General features: G+C 39.6%; 1 protein-coding gene and 1 long non-coding RNA gene across 3 annotated transcripts in view; both read right to left on the reverse strand.

Annotated features, from left to right (window-relative positions):
• Positions 1-608: 608 nt before the first annotated feature.
• LOC114529146 lies at positions 609-5,501 on the reverse strand. Its single transcript, XR_003687582.1, has 2 exons — positions 5,372-5,501; positions 609-666 (listed from the first exon to the last, which is right to left on the reverse strand). It is a non-coding gene; the product is annotated as an uncharacterized LOC114529146 (long non-coding RNA).
• A 456-nt stretch (positions 5,502-5,957) lies between these two features.
• Positions 5,958-18,561, reverse strand: part of LOC114529115 — an 81,453-nt gene continuing 68,849 nt past the window's right edge. Inside the window, exons 1-3 of one of the 2 annotated variants that reach the window (XM_028550864.1) lie at positions 9,714-9,939; positions 8,467-8,966; positions 5,958-7,755 (exon numbers count right to left, since the gene is read on the reverse strand). In XM_028550864.1, the coding sequence (XP_028406665.1) occupies positions 6,177-7,755; positions 8,467-8,942 (2,055 nt within the window). In that variant the 5' untranslated portion in view covers positions 8,943-8,966; positions 9,714-9,939 and the 3' untranslated portion in view covers positions 5,958-6,176. Of the gene's footprint in view, positions 7,756-8,466; positions 8,967-9,713; positions 9,940-18,561 lie in introns of those variants that run through there. The other variant, XM_028550865.1, reaches the window with a different exon arrangement.

Raw genomic sequence — 18,561 nt, forward strand, 5'->3', positions numbered from 1 at the left:
CCAGGGTTAATCAATATAAATTACTGCAAGAACCAGTTGGATGAATTTGGATGTCTTTGAAATAAAGAACATCACGTGTCTATTAATTTTAGAAAGGAATTTTGAAATGTAGATCTCCTAAAATCATAACTTTGGTTAATTGGTTTTTTTAGAACCAATTATACACGGTTGTAGAATAGTGCATCTCATTGTTGTTGTTTCGTAGATGGCTTTGCGTCTCTCTTGATGTAAATTAGCTGCTTGTTTCCGCGGGTATATTTTAAGATTCACTAGTTTATATTTATTAAGCATTTTACGAATTCATATGAAAGCTTAACTATTATTTTCTAAATCATAAAGTAATGCTTTATCAGTTTTTTTTCTCTCCGATGATGATTCTCTGCAATATAATATTCTAGTTCATGAGAACTGCAGTTGCGTAACCTCGTTTCTCTGTCATTGGTGACAATTCTTTCCATTCATTGGTACTTAAATCTAAGCACTCGACCGAACTGAGAAATATTTTAGTTTCATAATCATAACCGCCCATGACGATAATCATATTGCCAGTTATAACTGCTGCACTTCCTACTTTTTTATGATTAAGACAAGGTAACATCTTAATTTTACCTGTTTTCACTTCGTACATGAATACTGTGTTCAATGTTTTGCCTTTCTCGTTATAACCTCCGATCAAAATTATAAACCATTCCGTGTCCTTGACACTTGATTGGCATCTTGACAGGAGCCTCGATCTATTCTTGATCCATTCTCTGCATTTCAATAATGTCTGTAAACTGGTATCCAGTCCATCCTCCACTGACATATATTTGACCGTCGTATAGAAACGAGGAAGGAGCTTGTCGTCCCCTATACATATCTGGTTCTGGTGTCCAGGTATTCTCAGGCCAGCTGAACGATTCTACTCTTATAAGGGAATATTTATCGTCTCGCCCTCCGCAGACAAATATCTTTCGTTTTCCGGTGAAGAAATCGCCATTTTCTCTTGTTTCGTTGCTTGGATATTTCACTTCTGACGTCATGCTGTTCATTTTGCGCTGAAGATCTTCAATGACAACGTTTTGACGGGCAACATCGGCCATCAACTTGCGATTTGCCTCTTGACTCTGTTCTTTTTCCTGCCTTTCTTTCTCCAGCTTTCCCGTCAATTCGTCAATTTCTTTTGTCATGAAACAAGGATGAGAACGACTTGACTCGGGCGTCACTTGTTGCTTGCACTCGTCACAGACAATGATACGAAAACGACAAAGTTCGTTCTTATGTCGTTCTTGCTCGTTTCGGCTGATGACTTCAGAACAGCCCGTGTTTGTACAACGTGTTGGTGAATAGCCACATCTCTTGACATGCCGATCAAGAAATTCAAGCTCGACCACTTCTCGACAACCACGGCTTGCGTGATCGCAACGAATCTTGAGACGTTCCAACGTTTCCATAAAAAATCTCGTTGGTTTGGCCAAGGTTTCTTCCGTGAGATGGTGTTGACAAGTTGGACAGGTTTCGGAGGTTTCGTTCAAACACTTTTGAATACACGAGCGACAAAAATGGTGTTCGTTCGGGCATCGCACTGGGTCTTTGACCACCTTGAAGCAGATCGGACAAAGCAGTCTAGCGCCGACTTTATTTACGAATCTCTCCTCATCGTAGCCTCCAAATGAACTTCTTCTCGTCATTTCTCTTTGGAACGAAATGAAAAAAAACATTCACTATGTGTTTGATATCGTTGTTTGCCAGGCAGGTCATAAATACTTTGTCTTAGAGCGATTCTTTCCATGTATCACTGAGTCAGTGATATCAAATCTATTTTCACCACACCAGTGATATAGTTTAGTGCGAGTTTGAATGTCAAAAACATTAAACATTTGAATAGCAATGCGAAATTATTAAACTAAACATGGCAAAGTTTTGCGGGGAAAAATTCCCTCCATCCCTTCTTGGTCCGCGCTGTGAAAAAGAGGCTTCAAGGTCTGTTCACTCGATCCAATTTTGTTGGATCCATTTCATTTCTAACGTATGGAATATAGTCTTATAAGACTAGTTAACCTGAGTTCAAAAAGCTCACTCTCGTACAGTCTCTCCGAGTGCGACATTTAAATTCTGTTATTACTGATCAATGTGAAACTCCATTGTTTTTCAACAGAAAGATTTAATGTAATACAAAAAAGTGGAAATGTGGAAATAATCAAAGTCAAAAACAAATTTAATAATAATCAACAAATTCGCACAGAAAGACAGACTCGATCCTTTCCTTAGCTGAAGATATTTCGAGAAAACTCCCATTACGGAGTCGCCTAGCATGAGTTTAGTTTTACGCCAAGGCCAATGTAAAGCTCGTTCTGATTCATGGTGAAAAACTCGTCATTTCACATTCACGAGAACAAATATAAGCAATTCATGGCTCATGAGAGTTAACTTCTGTAATAGGGTGGTAGTGGATTCTGGAAATGATTGAAGCGGCAAAAAAATATGATGACATCTGGTCGTAAAATATATGAAAGTTTTGAAGTATATCAAAGTATATCTTGCTATCAAAACTAAACCTTTTAAACGTTCAAGATAACAAATACAGTAGTCCCTCGCTAACTCGAACTCCCAAGGGGAAAGAAAAATTGTTCGAGTTAACGGGGGTTCGAGTTAACCGGAGTTGGTGTCAGATTACGTTTATTATATAAGTAATACAATAAGATATAAAATCCAATCGAATCATTCTTCAAGGGATAGCAGGCCTCCCAATATGATTGATCAGCGAGAGTGGACGACGTTTTAAATTAAAAAATATCGAAAGAATACAAAAGGAACTAAAAAAGTTAGATCAATAACGACCGTAGCACCGCACAAAATCTTTTAAAATTTATAAGCATTTATATACAATTATACACTGATCAACTTGTCATTTTGATAGTTTCCAGTTGTCAAAATTCTATCTTCTCACATTTCAAAGTTTGCTGATCTATGATTCGAAACCAAAGTTCGAGTTAACCGGATATATTTGACCAAGGGGAAACAAAATTTGTTCGAATTAGCGAGGAGTTCGAGTTAAGCGAGTTCGAGTTAAGCGGAGTAAATTACTATGAAAAACACTATCAAATTCAAGGGGAATTGGATTTAGTTCGGGTTAGCGAGGAGTTCGAGTTAAGCGAGTTCGAGTTAGCGGGGGACTACTGTATCTTAATATTCTTGTGTTTGCATGGTAACATCATAAGTAAAGAGCTTGTAGGTACACCACGTAAGTATTTAATACTGCAAAGAATGAAATATTTTTGTACGAGACAGTTTCCACGTTGAAGCCTATCGATGGCACACTCGAAATGACCTTGCCAAACTTGAGTTGGTATAAAATTGTTGTTTTTCCAGCGTTATCAAGGCCAACCATTAATATTCGTACGTCTTCGCGACCTACAAGACGACCCCATACACTTGAAAGTAAATTTCCCATGAGATGTGAACGAGTTTGTGTGAAAAATAAAAGTTTTTTTTAAATTTCTACATAAATTTTATATAAACATGGTCGATGATAATTGACCGCGCGATACCACGAAAGAGACTGGGGACATGTTCTTTATGAGAAAATATTTGTTGATCAGCAACTCTGATCTCAGGACTCTCGTGTCTCACTGAACTATAACTTACTAAAGACAACTGTCGAAGTGCCCATATTTAATTGGAAGTAGTGAAATGCAGTGCTGTCGAAATAAGGGAAGGCGCTTCGGAGCCGAGACTCTTTCTTCAAACCGGGGGGGTGTGATCTCCCTTCTACTAATTACGAGTTATCTTTCATCTCTGAGTCACCTCGCGCATGAGTGGTGCATACCTATGACGTCATACGATGACATCACACTTTTTTACCCTCCTCAAGAGAGCCCCCCCCCCCTAATCAATTTAGTTCTACAGCACTGAGTTAAAGACAGTGAATCAATATACAGGACAGCATTTGCTAGTCAATATTTTCAAGCTGATGGCGCTTCCAGCTGATTTGAGATCATAACGTCATGTGGCGCCTCTAGACAAAACTGAATTTCCAGGCGAATAGAGTCACCGATCTATCTTCATTCTTCCAACTAATAATATATTGCGAAAAATTGAATTCTAATTTGCAGTTTAGTGAGAGATGAACGTGTTTTAGCATAAAAATAAAAGAATTACTTAAGAAATCACGATCATGTCATTTTGCACTGTAAGATAGATTTAAACTACTTAATTAACTGAAAATAGATTAATAAAATAGAATAGAACCACAAACTTAGTCTATTTTTATGTTGGTATTGGTCTGGTTGTCTCGTGAAGGATGTAAGTGGCAAAACTAGTGACCCAACCATGCCAACCACCCTACAATATTCTATGACCTATTATGACTTCGGCACTGGAAAATTAAAGGTTGAAAAAAGGCTACAACATGCTTACTAAATACACACATGTCCAATACCGTCAAATAGACTCGACACGAGTTCGTTCGTTTGTTATAGCTAATTAAAACATATAGAATTTCCTCGTTCTTTTAAAACCACACAAAATTTAACATAGAAAACGTTCAATTTCGCAAATCGTACGGGTCGACGAATAGAAATATCCCCTTCCATCGACATCGGCCAACACAGCATAATCTATTTCTCCACTTGTACGCAGGGCATTTTGCGCCCCAACCCTAAAGGGGGCAGGTTAGGCCCCCAACTTCAAAGAGGGGCAGGTGGGGCCCCCAAACTCAAAGGGGGGCAGGTGGGGCCCCCAAACTCAAAGGGGGGTAGGTGGGAGCCCCAACCTAGTAGGGCCCCCGACGTAAGCCTGAAATAACCTAAAAGCAAAGTACAGTAGTCCCCGCTAACTCGAACTCGCTTTACTCGAACTCCTCGCTAATTCGAACAAATTTTGTTTTCCCTTGGTCAAATATATCTGGTTAACTCGAACTTTGGTTTCGAATCATAGATCAGTGAAATTTATAATGTGAGAAGATAGCATTTTGACAACTGGAAACTATCGAAATAACAACAAGCTCAAAACTATCGAAATAACAACAAGTTAATCAGTGTATATATAATTGTATATAAGTGCTTATAACTTATATCATTGTATTGGACAACCCTCACTGAAGAGTTTTGTATCAGTTGTTCGTTTAAATAGATGTTATCATGTTAGGGAATTGTAGCTGCAGTTGCGTAACTTCGTTTCTCTGTCATTGGGGCCAATTCTCTCCATCCGCCTATGACGATAATCATATTGCCAGTGTGTCATAATCATAACCGCCCATTACGATAATCATATTGGCAGTGATAACTGCTGCACTTGTTGTTCGTTTATGATTAAGACAAGGTAACATCTTAATTTTTCTTTCGTACATCAATACTGCATGTGTTCAATGTTTCGCCTTTCTCGTTATAACCTCCGATCAAAATTATATTACCTTTATAACTAACAGTAGCCATCTCAGAGATAGGAAATGGCAGTGGCGGCAGGGTTTTGCATTCATTATTGTTAATATCGTATGCAAATACAGTATTTTTAGTGTCCTTGAGGTAACAACAACAACAACAACAACAACAAGTTTTATTAACAATCAAAAAATATATATAAATACATTCTTTTTGAAAAAAAAGGAAAGATACAAATGAGAGTGAAGGCCACCTGTAATAACCATAAGGGCTAATCGAGACAGGTGGACTATTTTGAGGTATTTTGATGTCTGTCCAGCATCGCAAAGTCGCAAGGTTCGTTTCTTGCCGGAGAACCGATTGTTGATACATTTTTCTCCAGACTTGGATTTGAGAAGTGTATGATATCCACTTGAAATAGACCTTATGCATGATGACGTAACAAGCCGTGACACCTGCAGGGAATTCTGGTCTTAGTAGTCAATTTTAATTTTTGCCGTGACCACTAAAACCAGAATTCCCTGCAAGCGTCACGCCTTACGTCATTATATCCATAAGATGTATTAAGACTCTTAAATAAACCCTTTTAAAACTGAGCATGTGCTTCTGTTTTATTTAGTTCATAATTGTGTGTATAAGCGGTTTAGAAAATTATGGTTACTATAAGTCTTATTTTTCAATGATCAATTATTACGCTGATATTTATTTTAATTGTTCAAAGTGAAATGATCATCCTTTTCAATGCACATTTATAATGCAACATCATGTTTAACAATGTTCATGACTTCATGTCCCATTGGTTCGTTTGAAAATAGTCTACGATAATAGAACTGCAGTTGCAAAACCTCGTTTCTCTGTCATCGGAGATAATTCTCTCCATTCATTGGTACTTAAATCTAAGCACTCGACCGAACTGAGACATGTTTCAGTTTCATAATCAAAACCACCCATGACGACAGTCAAATTGCCAGTGATAACTGCTGTACATGCTGCTCTTTTATGATTAAGACAAGGTAACATCTTAATTTTACCTGTTTTCACTTCGTACATGAATACTGTGTTCAATGTTCTGCCTTTCTCGTTATGACCTCCGATCAAAATTATATTACTTTTATAACTAACACTAGCCATCTCAGCGACAGGAAATGGCAGTGGCGGCAGGGTTTTGCATTCATTATTGTTAACATCGTATGCATACACAGTGTTTTTAGTGTCCTCGTTGAGGTCTGATGTTCGTCCACCAACAACCACGACTTCGTTGTCAATAATCTCGCAACCATGGTAATATTTTCGCTCAGGCAACTGGGTCAATAACGTCGTCGTGTATGGGGGAGTTAGTTTAATTTCATAAATCCCATCAGAAATATCGTCTTCGTTAATACGTCCACCAGTTAAAATTGCTTTGTCTTCGTTACAAACCATTCCGTGTCCTCGACACTTGATTGGCATCTTGACAGGAGCCTCGATCCATTCTTGATCCATTCTCCGCATTTTAATAGTGTCAGTCATCTCGTGTCCAGTCCATCCTCCACTGACATATATTTGACCCTCGTATAGAAACGAGGAAGAACATACTCGGCTTATTCCCATTTCTTGTTCTGGTGCCCAGATATTTATAGGCCAGCTGAACGATTCTACGGTATTAAGGAGATGTTTATCGTTCCGCCCTCCGCAGACAAATATCTTTCGTCTTCCGGTGCCATTTTCTCTTGTTTCGTTGCTTGGATATTTCACTTCTGACGTCATGCTGTTCATTTTGCGCTGATGATCATCAATGACAACGTTTTGACGGGCAACATCGGCCATCAACTTTCGAATAAACTCTTCACTCTGTTCTTTCTTCATTCTTTCTTTCTCCAGCTTTTTCGTCAATTCGTCAATTTCCTTTCTCATGAAACAAGGATGTGAACGACTTGACTCGGGCGTCACTTGTTGCTTGCACTCGTCACAGACAATGATACGAAAACGACAAAGCTCGTTCTCATGTCGTTCTTGCTCGTTTCGGTTGATGATTTCAGAACAGCCCGTGTTTGTACAACGTGTTGGTGAATAGCCACATCTCTCGACATGTCGATCAAGAAATTCAAGCTCGACCACTTCTCGACAACCACGGCTTGCGTAATCGCAACGAATCTTGAGACTATCCAACGTTTCCGTCAAAAATCTCGGTTTAGCCAAGTTTTCTTCCGTGAGATGGTGTTGGCAAGTTGGGCAAGTTTCGGAGCTTTCCTGTAACCACTTTTGAATACACGAGCGACAAAAATCGTGCTCGTTTGGGCATTGCACTGGGTCTTTGACCACCTTGAAACAGATCGAACAAAGCAGCTTAGCGTCGACTTTATTTACGAATCTTTCCTCATCGTAGCCTCCAAATGAACTTCTTCTCGCCATTTCTCTTTGGAACAAAATGAAAAAAACATTCACTATGTGTTTGATATCGTTGTTTGCAAGGCAGGTCGTAAATACATTGTCTTACAGCGATTCTTTGCATGTATTTCTGAGTCAGTGATATTAAATCCATTTTAACCACCCGAGTTATATAGTTTAGTGCGAGTTTGAATGTGTGTGATCATTTTTGATAAACATTTGAATCGCAAAGTGACTAATAAATTGAATTGAATTATTAAAATAAACATCGCAAAGTTTTGCGGGGAAAAATCCCTCCATCCCTTCTTGGTCCGGGCTGTGGAAAAGACGCTTCAAGGTTTGTTCACTCGATCAAATTTTGTTGGGTCTATTTCACTTCTAACGTATGGAATATAGTCTGTTATTGATAAATCTGCATATATTGCAAGTCAAGAGTCAAGTCGAGTCCATAAAACACCATCAAAAGTGAATTGGATGCGACAAAATTGGATCGTATGAACAGACCTTTAGACCTTGTTTTGGACGTTCGAATCTCAAAGGCCAGATGATTCATTAAAAATATGAAATTTTCTGGTAGTTTTAAACAAACAGGGATTTCTTTTGGGCTGTCATTAGCAACCCTTCAACCCATCTCTGCTAACAAGTTATACCACGAATCATTTAACGAATTTTACACAGATGAAGAATCTTAGACACTTTCAATGCAGTGTCATTTCTAATGATGAAAAGTCTCAAGTACCTTTTCCTAATAACTTTTCTTGTTTCATTCACCTCCTCCATGTTTTCAATCTCCACCTTCATTCCTGCCACTTTAATTCCAACCATTGACAGTCCACATTCCTGGAAGCGTTCCTTCATCTTTCCTGATTTGTAATCCTCCAAGACTTCCAGGAACCTTTCGTCTGTGAAACAATGTAAGTCAACATGCAAACATCCTGGTCGAATACCAGGGGGATCTTGATCATCGCGGTCTCCACCCAGAGCTTTTTTAACTGCAGCGTCGACTAATGGTTTTAACAAACTATAACCAGAGTACAGAGCTCCAAGACCCAATCCTAGTTTAGTGATTGTTGCACACACTTCTTTTGTCACTTCTTTTGTCACTTCTTTTGCAACTTCTAGACTATCAGTGCTGATGGTGATCACAAATTTCCCGCCAGTGACCGATGCAGTAGCTCGTAAAGCTTCTTCAGCTGCGGAAAATGCTTCAGCCATCAAGGAAACGTTTTAGACACAGAACTAAAAGACAAGAGAGAGAATCAGAGCTTAGGATTTGTGTCGTCGAACCATAGCACATCATTGAATTTTCTTTAGTGTAAAGGGTTTACAATCTACGAACGCTGTCTCCTCGACTCAGCTGCTATCAATTTATTAGGGAACCGCGGCTGAAAAAATCTCGTAGTCGAACTTAATTTCCTGACCTAGCACTAGCCGCAGCGAATTTAGACTTCCCAGGAAATATATTGATACCTTTCATGAGACTAGTTAACCTGTGTTCAAAAAGCTCACTCTCGTACAGTCTCACCGAGTGCGACATTTAAATTCTGTTATTACTGATCAATGTGAAAGTTCATTGTTATTCAACAGAAAGATTTAATGTAAAACAAGCGTTATTCGAACGGAAATACTGTCATGGAATCGTTAGGACGTGATTGAGATCTCATTCAATGAGTTTGAGTCTGAGCGAGCTTTAAATTTAGCTTTACGACTAAAATACAGTCCTCCTCAGTCGTAACGCTGAGCTATCGCTTCGACGTAAGATCGTGATAACTCTCTTACAGTAAGCCATGGGCACAAACGGATACACTCAACATTTGAGAGAAGAAAGTAATTTACTAACTGAGCAATAATTCCTGTGTGACGCGGCTGATATTACGCCATAATTCAGGAACTTCACAGCGACCATCAGGCTACCATATGTTCACAAATTCAACAATAAGTCTAACATCAAACCGTTCAGGAAACATTAAAACTATAATGTAGTACCTCATGCGTCCAGCTCCTTGCTTTGAACGTCGATAAAATCGATTTAAAACCGCGTTTGAAACTCTTCTCTCAGTCTGCGACGGTTGAAAGTAATTGAACTTAATCAACGAATCTTTCCTCATCGTAGCCTTCAAATTAACTTCTTCTCGCCATTTCTCTTCGAAACAGAATGAAGAATACATTCGCTGTGTGTTCGAGATCTGAAATTTGTCTAACACTAAGAACGACTTCTTGTTCGCAATGAAAATTTAATCTAATAGCCTGTCGCTATATCATCATACCACCTCAGTTAATATTGATATCAAACTGTGTTCTTTTGTGAGTGATAATTGATCATTTCAGCGTGACCAGGATGGATAAAGAAAAATATGCATAAAATGTCGTTAAGCGCTACCAGGAAGTAAATACCATGTTTATCTAAATTTGTCTACTGCGAACATTTTTAACGATCAGCTATAACGTTTTCTTAGTATTTCAAACACTCTTTACAAATTTAAAACATGTCTTAAAATTATAATTGTAAGATGTAAGGTGTAAGGAAAATTGCATAGTGTAACAGCGTCTTTAGGTCGACTTATTCCTCGACTTATCATGAGTTCTCGTACTCCGTGACGCTTTTTCACCCGACTTACTGCCTAAATCTTGTCATTCAATGAGAAAACAATCTCTGTGTCACTTGATCACTTGTGATCGTGACTGAGCTTTTAGAACACAGACGTTTGTCTTGGAAAGACTCGTTCTTCGTAATGTGGAAATAGTCAAAGATAAAGACTTGAATTATGCACTTGAGTTAATTTATATAGTATGGCGTTAAGGAAGCAGAACTTTCTAGAACAAGCAATTATGTGACATCCGGTGGATTTGCAAAATTATTGATCGCAATAATAATGAAACACTCGTCTTCGTTATGATGGGGAAGGAATATTAGACTTTTTAACTGGAGTGTTGACAACCCAGTTTGCTTTTTATTAGAAATGAAACGCGTTAAAACCTTTTCACGAATACAAAACAAGAGCGCTGGAAAAATATGTATAAAATGTCTTTAATTAAACATTACCAGAAAGTAAATACCATCTAGCTTATCTAACTTCATCTCTCTTAATCAATGTTCCCAGTTCTTAAGAAAGTATTGTGTTCGCATTTAGTAAACTTTTCTACCAAATGTTGGTGATTTTGTCGCAGCACAAGCCACATCATTGACAGTTTCATTTTTGACTGTAAACATGTTTATGTTTTATTTGATCGATAATTAAATTAAGACAACACAGCAGGAAAGATATCAAACTGTGAACTTTTGTTAGTCACAATTCATAATTTTAAAGCGTTGCCACGTTAGGAGTTTAATTATAGAATCTATGAATACATAAATATGTTTTTAAACAATAATTGAAAATTCAGTCATTGAAAGCTAATATTTCTTTTAACACAGTTTCGTCAACAAAACAAATTAATACTGGTTTCCTAACACTAGTAGCATTTTTCAACACTCTTCAATAATCGAACATTTGGTCCACGAGGTTGACATTATATAGCTCGTCCCAGAAATTTGATATATGAAAAAGCGCTATCTTAGCACAGCCATTTCCTTGGTCTCTGCCGTCTCGGCACCATTCAAAAGGTTATACATAAGACCCCAGCGCTCATGTGACGAGGAGGGTGGGTGGTCTAGGGGCTGGAGAGGACTTGTTCTTTAGTGTATGGGAACACAGTACGTCCGCCAGTTAAAATTGCTTTATCTTCGTTACAAACCATTCCGTGACCTTGACACTTGATTGGCATCTTGACAAGAGCCCCGATCCATTCTTGATCCATTCTCTGCATTTCAATAGTGTCAGTATTCTCGTGTCCAGTCCATCCTCCACTGACATATATTTGACCCTCGTATAGAAACGAGGAAGGAACTTTTCGTCTCATGTTCATTGCTGGTTTTAGTGTCCAGGTATTCTCAGGCCAGCTGAACGATTCTACGGTATTAAGGGGATATTTATCGTCCCGCCCTCCGCAGACAAATATCTTTCGTCTTCCGGTGAAGAAATCGCCATTTTCTCTTGTTTCGTTGCTTGGATATTTCACTTCTGACGTCAATGACAACATTTGACCGGCAACATCGGCCATCAACTTTCGATTAATCTCACCTTGAGCCAGTTCTTTCTCTTTGAATTCCTTCCTTTCTTTGACTAAATCATCGATTTCTTTCCGCATGAAGCAGATATGAACAGCTCTCGACTTCCATATCACTTGTTCTCCGCACTCGTCACAGACAATCCTACGAAAACACGAGCGACAAAAGTGGTTTTCGTTCGGGCATTGCACTGGGTCTTTGACAACCTTAAAACAGGTCGGACAAAGCAGCCTAGCGTCGACTTTATTTACGAATCTTTCCTCATCGTAGCCTCCAAATGAGGCAGATATTAAAAACCTTGTCTTAGAGAGATTTTTTTTTGAACTGCAAAATATCGTCAGGCAGCCAAACAATGTGTGGTTTATCATATGACCACCTCAAAGCTTCAAAGGGAATATTATTAATTGCAAACCGAAATTTCTAAAACGCGGAATGAGAAATCCGGAAGTTCTGCACATAATATTGGGCGGAACTTCTCGTCCATCGATTTGAGATTTGCCAACTGCAATTTGGCAGCAAAATACGAACATAGGAATTGTTATTTACAAAGTCCTTTTCCAATTCCATTCAGATAACAGTAATTTTATAAAATCATTGAGGAATTTACTAGTGAGCTTTTTAGGAAGTGTACATTTTCCAAGTACAGGATCTTTGACTATAAACAAATGATATCTATATATTACAATATGTTAAAATGACCCGTGACAAACACTTTATTGATTAAGGAAAGATCAATTTATTTGATGCATGAGATATTCCAGATCTCCACTCCGTGTTTTCACATGCAACGCCAGTCAAGACAGATCCTATCTATTTTTAATCAGCCTAAATTATTCAAACAATATGATTTTAAAATTACTTGGAATTTCAATACGCAGAATATCGCGACAGGTTTCACCCTGGTTTTACACAACAATATAAACATTTTTAAAAGTTTCAATTCTTCCGTCACTGATTATTTCCTCTGCCACCAGAGTGAGTTTAGCCAATGCAGGTGACGCACTGTGAAAATATTGGGGAAAAGATACAAGTTTCAGAGAACCGTCGCCTTGACTTCAGTGAAATTAGGCGACGTGTAATCCTACTGTTAGATCACCAGTTCTCAATTTAGCGGCAATTGTTCAATTTATTCAATTGTTCAATTCGGACAATTGTTCAATTTATGGGGTGACAGGTTGTCACCCCCCCCCCCCTTCCCCTAGCTCATGCGTTCTTCTGATTTTAATTATCGTTGCACTCACTTATTGAAAACATACCAAGCTAAGCGGAATGTCAACATGTTGTGTGCATCGCATATAAACGAGAGTTTCGATATTGTAATAGGCCGTTCTGGACCCGTTCAAGAACCACAGCATTGCTCATGATAATAGGAAACTTAAGGCCATGTTACACGGTGCAATCTTTCCTGCAACTTGCAATGCAATTCTTCTTTTGAGCAACTATCAAAAATCTGTCTTTATTACACTCCATGGCGCTTCTTAGTTCTTACATTTTGAAGACCACTAATTTACATCTCTTCAAAGTAGAATTGCATTGCAAGTTGCAAGAAAAATGGCACCGTGTAACATGGCCTTAAAGGGTTGACAGCCTGAACAAAGACCTCCATTTCGCCCGTTTTGCCTTTGCGTCTCCCCGCGAATTTTAAGGCGGGCGAAACGTATGTCTGTGTTCAGGCTAATTACGCGAAACATTTACAGCTCGGTAAACTTCGTATCGTGTTGCGCCGTTATTTATCGCCACTTACCGAAAGGCTTCCGGCCTCCGACATTTGAAAATCCGACCTTTATTTGTGTGTAAAAGATTTGTTTTTATAGCATAAGTTTTGCGCTCGATAATATATGGACGTCAAATTAACCTAATCGCATATAATAACTGTTTCGTTTTCACCTAATATAGTTCCGTGAATTTCCGAGTCAAAGCCGAACAACTTGTAAACACGGCGATAAAGGTTTATGAAGTACGGTTTTCATAACAAGTACGATCGTACTATAGGGACCAGGAACTGCGTAACCGAGTTTAATTTCTGAACTGCATTGTATTTATAACAATGGAGAGGACAATGTATTTCTAATCGTTTCCGTTTACTTATATATTGTTATAAAATCCCTCAGATTTTATAGTTGCTGGTTCTCGTTCGTTGGGACTGTATACTATCACGACACCACAATTCGTTTTCAACTTTTATTAACAATAGCTCATTACAAGTCTGATCACTACGTTCGGTAAACACTCTGTCCCTCCGTTCAAAACCCTCTCTTATTTATACTGTCTGCTGTTTCAACCATGAGATGTTTGTTTCTCAGAGGAAGGTCAGTGCTGACGCACTTGACTGCCCATAATTTCCCCCTAATCTACATTAGTTCCTCGCTTGGTTGACCACAGCCTACCTACATACCATTTCCTTTGCGTATCTATGCATTGTTGACTATCTGTGGTTTCACCATGTTCCTCATACTTGTGTGCAAGGGCGAAACCCCTTCCCTCGATTGTTCGGTTGTTTTTCTCTAGTGACTATTTTTATAACCCTAATAACTATATACTTTTACAGTTTTACTTAACTATATACTTAACTCAGTAATTTATAACACTCTCCCCCCTTGACTTGGTTACAAGTCAATCATCTCTCTCGTTTTTCGTTCAGAAGAAATCGCCGCTGCCCTCCGAGGGACATTTCTCTCAGAGGTTCCTTTAGCCGAATTTCCCGACTTGGACTCTTCACCGCCTATCACCCCTGTCTTTCGTAATTGCTCGGTCTTACACCGGATCTCAAGCGGATAAAGTTTTTGTACAGGCCTACTCATACGAATTGGGTTACCTTTTGTTATGACCCGAATTTTTGCGCCCCTAACAACCTTGTCCTTACCAATCACAAGGCCTTCCACTACTGCTGTTTTCCAGCTGCCTCGCTTAACATCATCTTCCTGTACTGTAACTACATCTCCAACCTGTACTACCTTTTCCCCTTTGTCTGTCCTATTCTTATGATATTCTCTAAGCCCCGAAAGGTATTCGTTTCTCCACCTATTCCAGAAATGCATTAATCTAGTGCTCAAGTTTCTGAATCTTCTAGTACAATTAGTTTCATTCTCTTCTTCTTCTTCTATTGGTACATCTGGTAATGATTTTATTCTCCTTCCAAAGATTAAGTGTGATGGGGTTAATGTTTCCGCGTCTGCTTCGTTATATTCGTATGTCAGTGGCCTAGAATTTAATGTCCCTTCAATCTCAACTAAGATCGTCATCAATTCGTCATATGTCAACCTAGCCCTTCCTAATACTTTTCTTAAACATCTTTTCACACTTCCGACCATAATTTCGAACTTGGCGTTCCTCGCCGCGCTGTGAACCGTCTTAACGCTTTTAAAAATGTCGCTGCCGATAAATCATTAACAAGCTCTAAATGCACAGCTCTTGTGACACAACATGTGAATACGGCTATGTAAGCTTTGCTCATATCCTTCGACTTTCTTTCTTTCACAAACAGCGGTCCCGCAAAATCGATTCCTACCTTAGAAAATGGTGCTGTCTCTCTTACTCGAAATTCGGGCATAGCTGCTGTTTTTGGATTACTATAAGACGTGCCCTGCCATCTTTTGCAAATTACACAAGCATTCAAAATCTTTTTGACCGTTTGCCTTCCCTTTGGCACCCAAAATCTCGATCTTAATTCTGTCAGTGTTGCTCTCACGCCGCCATGATGTACCGCAGCGTGGCACTCTATTATTATCAATTTCGTTAGTCTGTGCTCGCATGGGAGTATTATGGGTTTTCGCGCTTCCATACTTAATTCCGAATTGAGCAATCGTCCGACACATTTGAGGACTCCCTGTTCTTCCTCAATCCCAAACTGAACTCTTAGTTGTTCAAAATTCGCTTGCCGTCTTAAACTATTTTGCGCCTCAATCACCCAGTCTCTTAATGCAGTACTGTACTCAGCTTTGGTTAGTGGTCCCCTCAACCGTTCGACCGCTCTCGATCTCGCAAGGCAGTTAAAAGCGAAGCGCCGCACCCATGCTGTTATTCTTAGAAGTGTTAGTCGACTACTGAAGTCGTCTATCGATATTACGCGATTAATGCTCTCAGCTTCTTGCAATTGCGTTTCCGTAAGCAGCGTAACTGCCGTCTTTTTCTCTTCAGCCTTACTCTCTTCTGTGCTTGCACTTGCAGCGCTTTCTGATGCGGGCCATGCGTGTTCGCCTTTAGTCAACCATGATGGGCCGTACCACCATACCTCTTTCATGCTTAATTGCAAGGCGCCTATTCCTCGTGATCCTATATCTGCCACATTATGTTCTCCCGGGCAATGTCTCCATTCTCGCTTATTGCTTAATTTCAATATTTCATTTACTCTATGCCGCACAAATTGCTTCCATTCCCCTCGATTTTGGATCCAACATAGCGCAGTTTTGCTGTCAAGCCAATATGTTATTTGGCTAGCTTCTATCTGCGATCCTAGGGCGTTCTTAATTGTATGCATCAGTCTAGCTAGCAGCGTTGCAGACATCAACTCCAGCCTGGGTATCGTCAAAGTTTTTAGCGGTGCTACCCTCGACTTCCTCGCGATCAATCGTGCATAATAACCATTCTGCGTCCGGCTTAAAACATACACAACAGCTGAATACGCCTTATTACTCGCATCTGCGAACCCGTGAAATTGGTACTCTAATATTTTCTCTTTCGGACTCTTATACAAACACCTATCGACTTCAATGAATTTCGTTTCACGAAGCTCTTTTAACCATGCGTTTAGTGTCTGCTTTTTCTCTTCATGTAATTCGCCATCCCAATCATAATTCGCAGCACAAAGCTCTTGGAAAAGTAATTTCATGCTAACTAAAACTGGCGATATAATTCCTAGCGGGTCGAAAATTCTTGCCAAAAGGCTGAGCACATTCCTTTTAGTTGGCTTAAGATTTTCCGCTGCGCTGATTACACTTCCAAAATCAAATCTTATCTTATCACGTTTAGTATCCCATGCTTGCCCTAAAACCTTTTCAGTGCCCCCTGTGGCTTCGGAACCCAAGGTCGTCTTGGCATAACTCAAGTCATTTTCTTCCACGCTGTTTTGTTGCAATATTGCGGTTTCCGACTTTGCAATTCGCGCCCTCAAACCGTCGTCGTTTGTTTTCCATTTCCGAAGCTTAAATCCGCCTTCGGTTAACCTAGTTTTAGCCTTTAAGTATAGATCGTAAGCTAGTTCACTCGTCTCGTCACCTGTAACCATATCGTCCACATAGAAACTCTCAATCATTGTCTCAACGAACTTCGGATCTAATCCCTTATATTTTGAAAAATGATACCTTAAAGTTGCGTTTAACAGAAATGGAGAGGAATTTAGCCCAAATACCACTCGACAGAACCTATAAACCTCAACTTCCGAACTTGCATTTTTCGCGTCTTTTAACCACAAAAATCGTAAACAATCCCTATCAGCTTTATCAACTTCTATATTTAAAAATGCTTTTTCAATATCGGCAATCAAGGCTACTCTGTTTTGTCTAAAACGTACTAAAATGTCAAAAAGCAACGGATTCAATGAGGGTCCTACATGTAAACATTCATTTAGAGACGCGCTCTTTTTGCCCCCGCTCTTCGCAGAGGCGTCGTAGACAATGCGCAGCTTCGTCGTTACCGCGTCCTTTCGCACCACGGCCAAATGTGGTAAATAGTGCACCTTTTCTGCCCTTTCTAGTTTTGCGACCTTTTCAATAACGCCCGAACTTAGCTGCTGTTGTATAATTGCGTCATACTCATTCAAAAGCGCAGGGTCATGCTTAAGCTTCTTAACTTGACCTTTCAGTCGCGATATACACATTTCGTAATTACTTGTCAAGTTGTCGTGACTCTCTTTCCAAGGCAATTTTACTGAATATTTTCCTTCGCTGAAGGAAATGTTATCGACAAATTCCTCATGCACCTCATCTACTGGTTGTATACCTAACGTTTCTAAATCCCATAATCTTTGAACATCACATGCAAGAGGCTCATTCTTTGCTACAATATTTACATGCGCTACCCGACATGTTGTGCCGCTCATATCGTATTGTAGTGGCCCAGACAATGTCCAACCTAGCACTGTCTTCACAGCAACGGGGTCGGCCGGCTCGCCACGAATAGTAACCCCAGTTTGAAATTGCCATAAGTAATCTGCCCCAATTAAAATATCTATATCTAGCTCATCTGCCTGCCTGTGAACATCCGAGAACCAAACGTTCTTCAGATGTGGATATTTGTACTTTTCAACTTCAACATGCACGTTAGAGATCCGCGAAATTTCGGGTACAACAAAGGCTTCAATTCGTATGGACTTTGCTCCCCCCGTGTGAAGCAAATCTATGGAAACAACCTCATGCAACCGCGATCCGCTGGACTGATTTCCGAATGTGTTCAACGCGAACCACTCTTTCCTCACTAATTCAAGTTTCGCGGACTTAGCTATCTTACTTGTTACGAACGTTTTTTGGCTTGCCGAATCGAATAAAACCCTAACTCTAGCCTCCCCCCGCCCTTTGACTATGGCTTGGGCTGTTTGAAGAGCTACACGGCTGCTAGAGCTCACATGTAAATTCCCAATTTCGGCCCCAGGAACCCTTTGGTCAGCAGGGACTTCTCTTTCGTTTCCCTCATTCTCCTCACACAAAGCTGTGTGGTGTTTACCATTACATTTTTCACAAACAATCTCCTGTCTACAATCACGGGCCCTATGACCCTTTTTCATGCAGTTAA

The sequence above is a fragment of the Dendronephthya gigantea genome, unplaced genomic scaffold, assembly GCF_004324835.1.
Source record: "Dendronephthya gigantea isolate DGI-Jeju-01 unplaced genomic scaffold, DenGig_1.0 000053F, whole genome shotgun sequence".
In the NCBI taxonomy this organism is placed as follows: Eukaryota; Metazoa; Cnidaria; class Anthozoa; order Malacalcyonacea; family Nephtheidae; genus Dendronephthya; species Dendronephthya gigantea.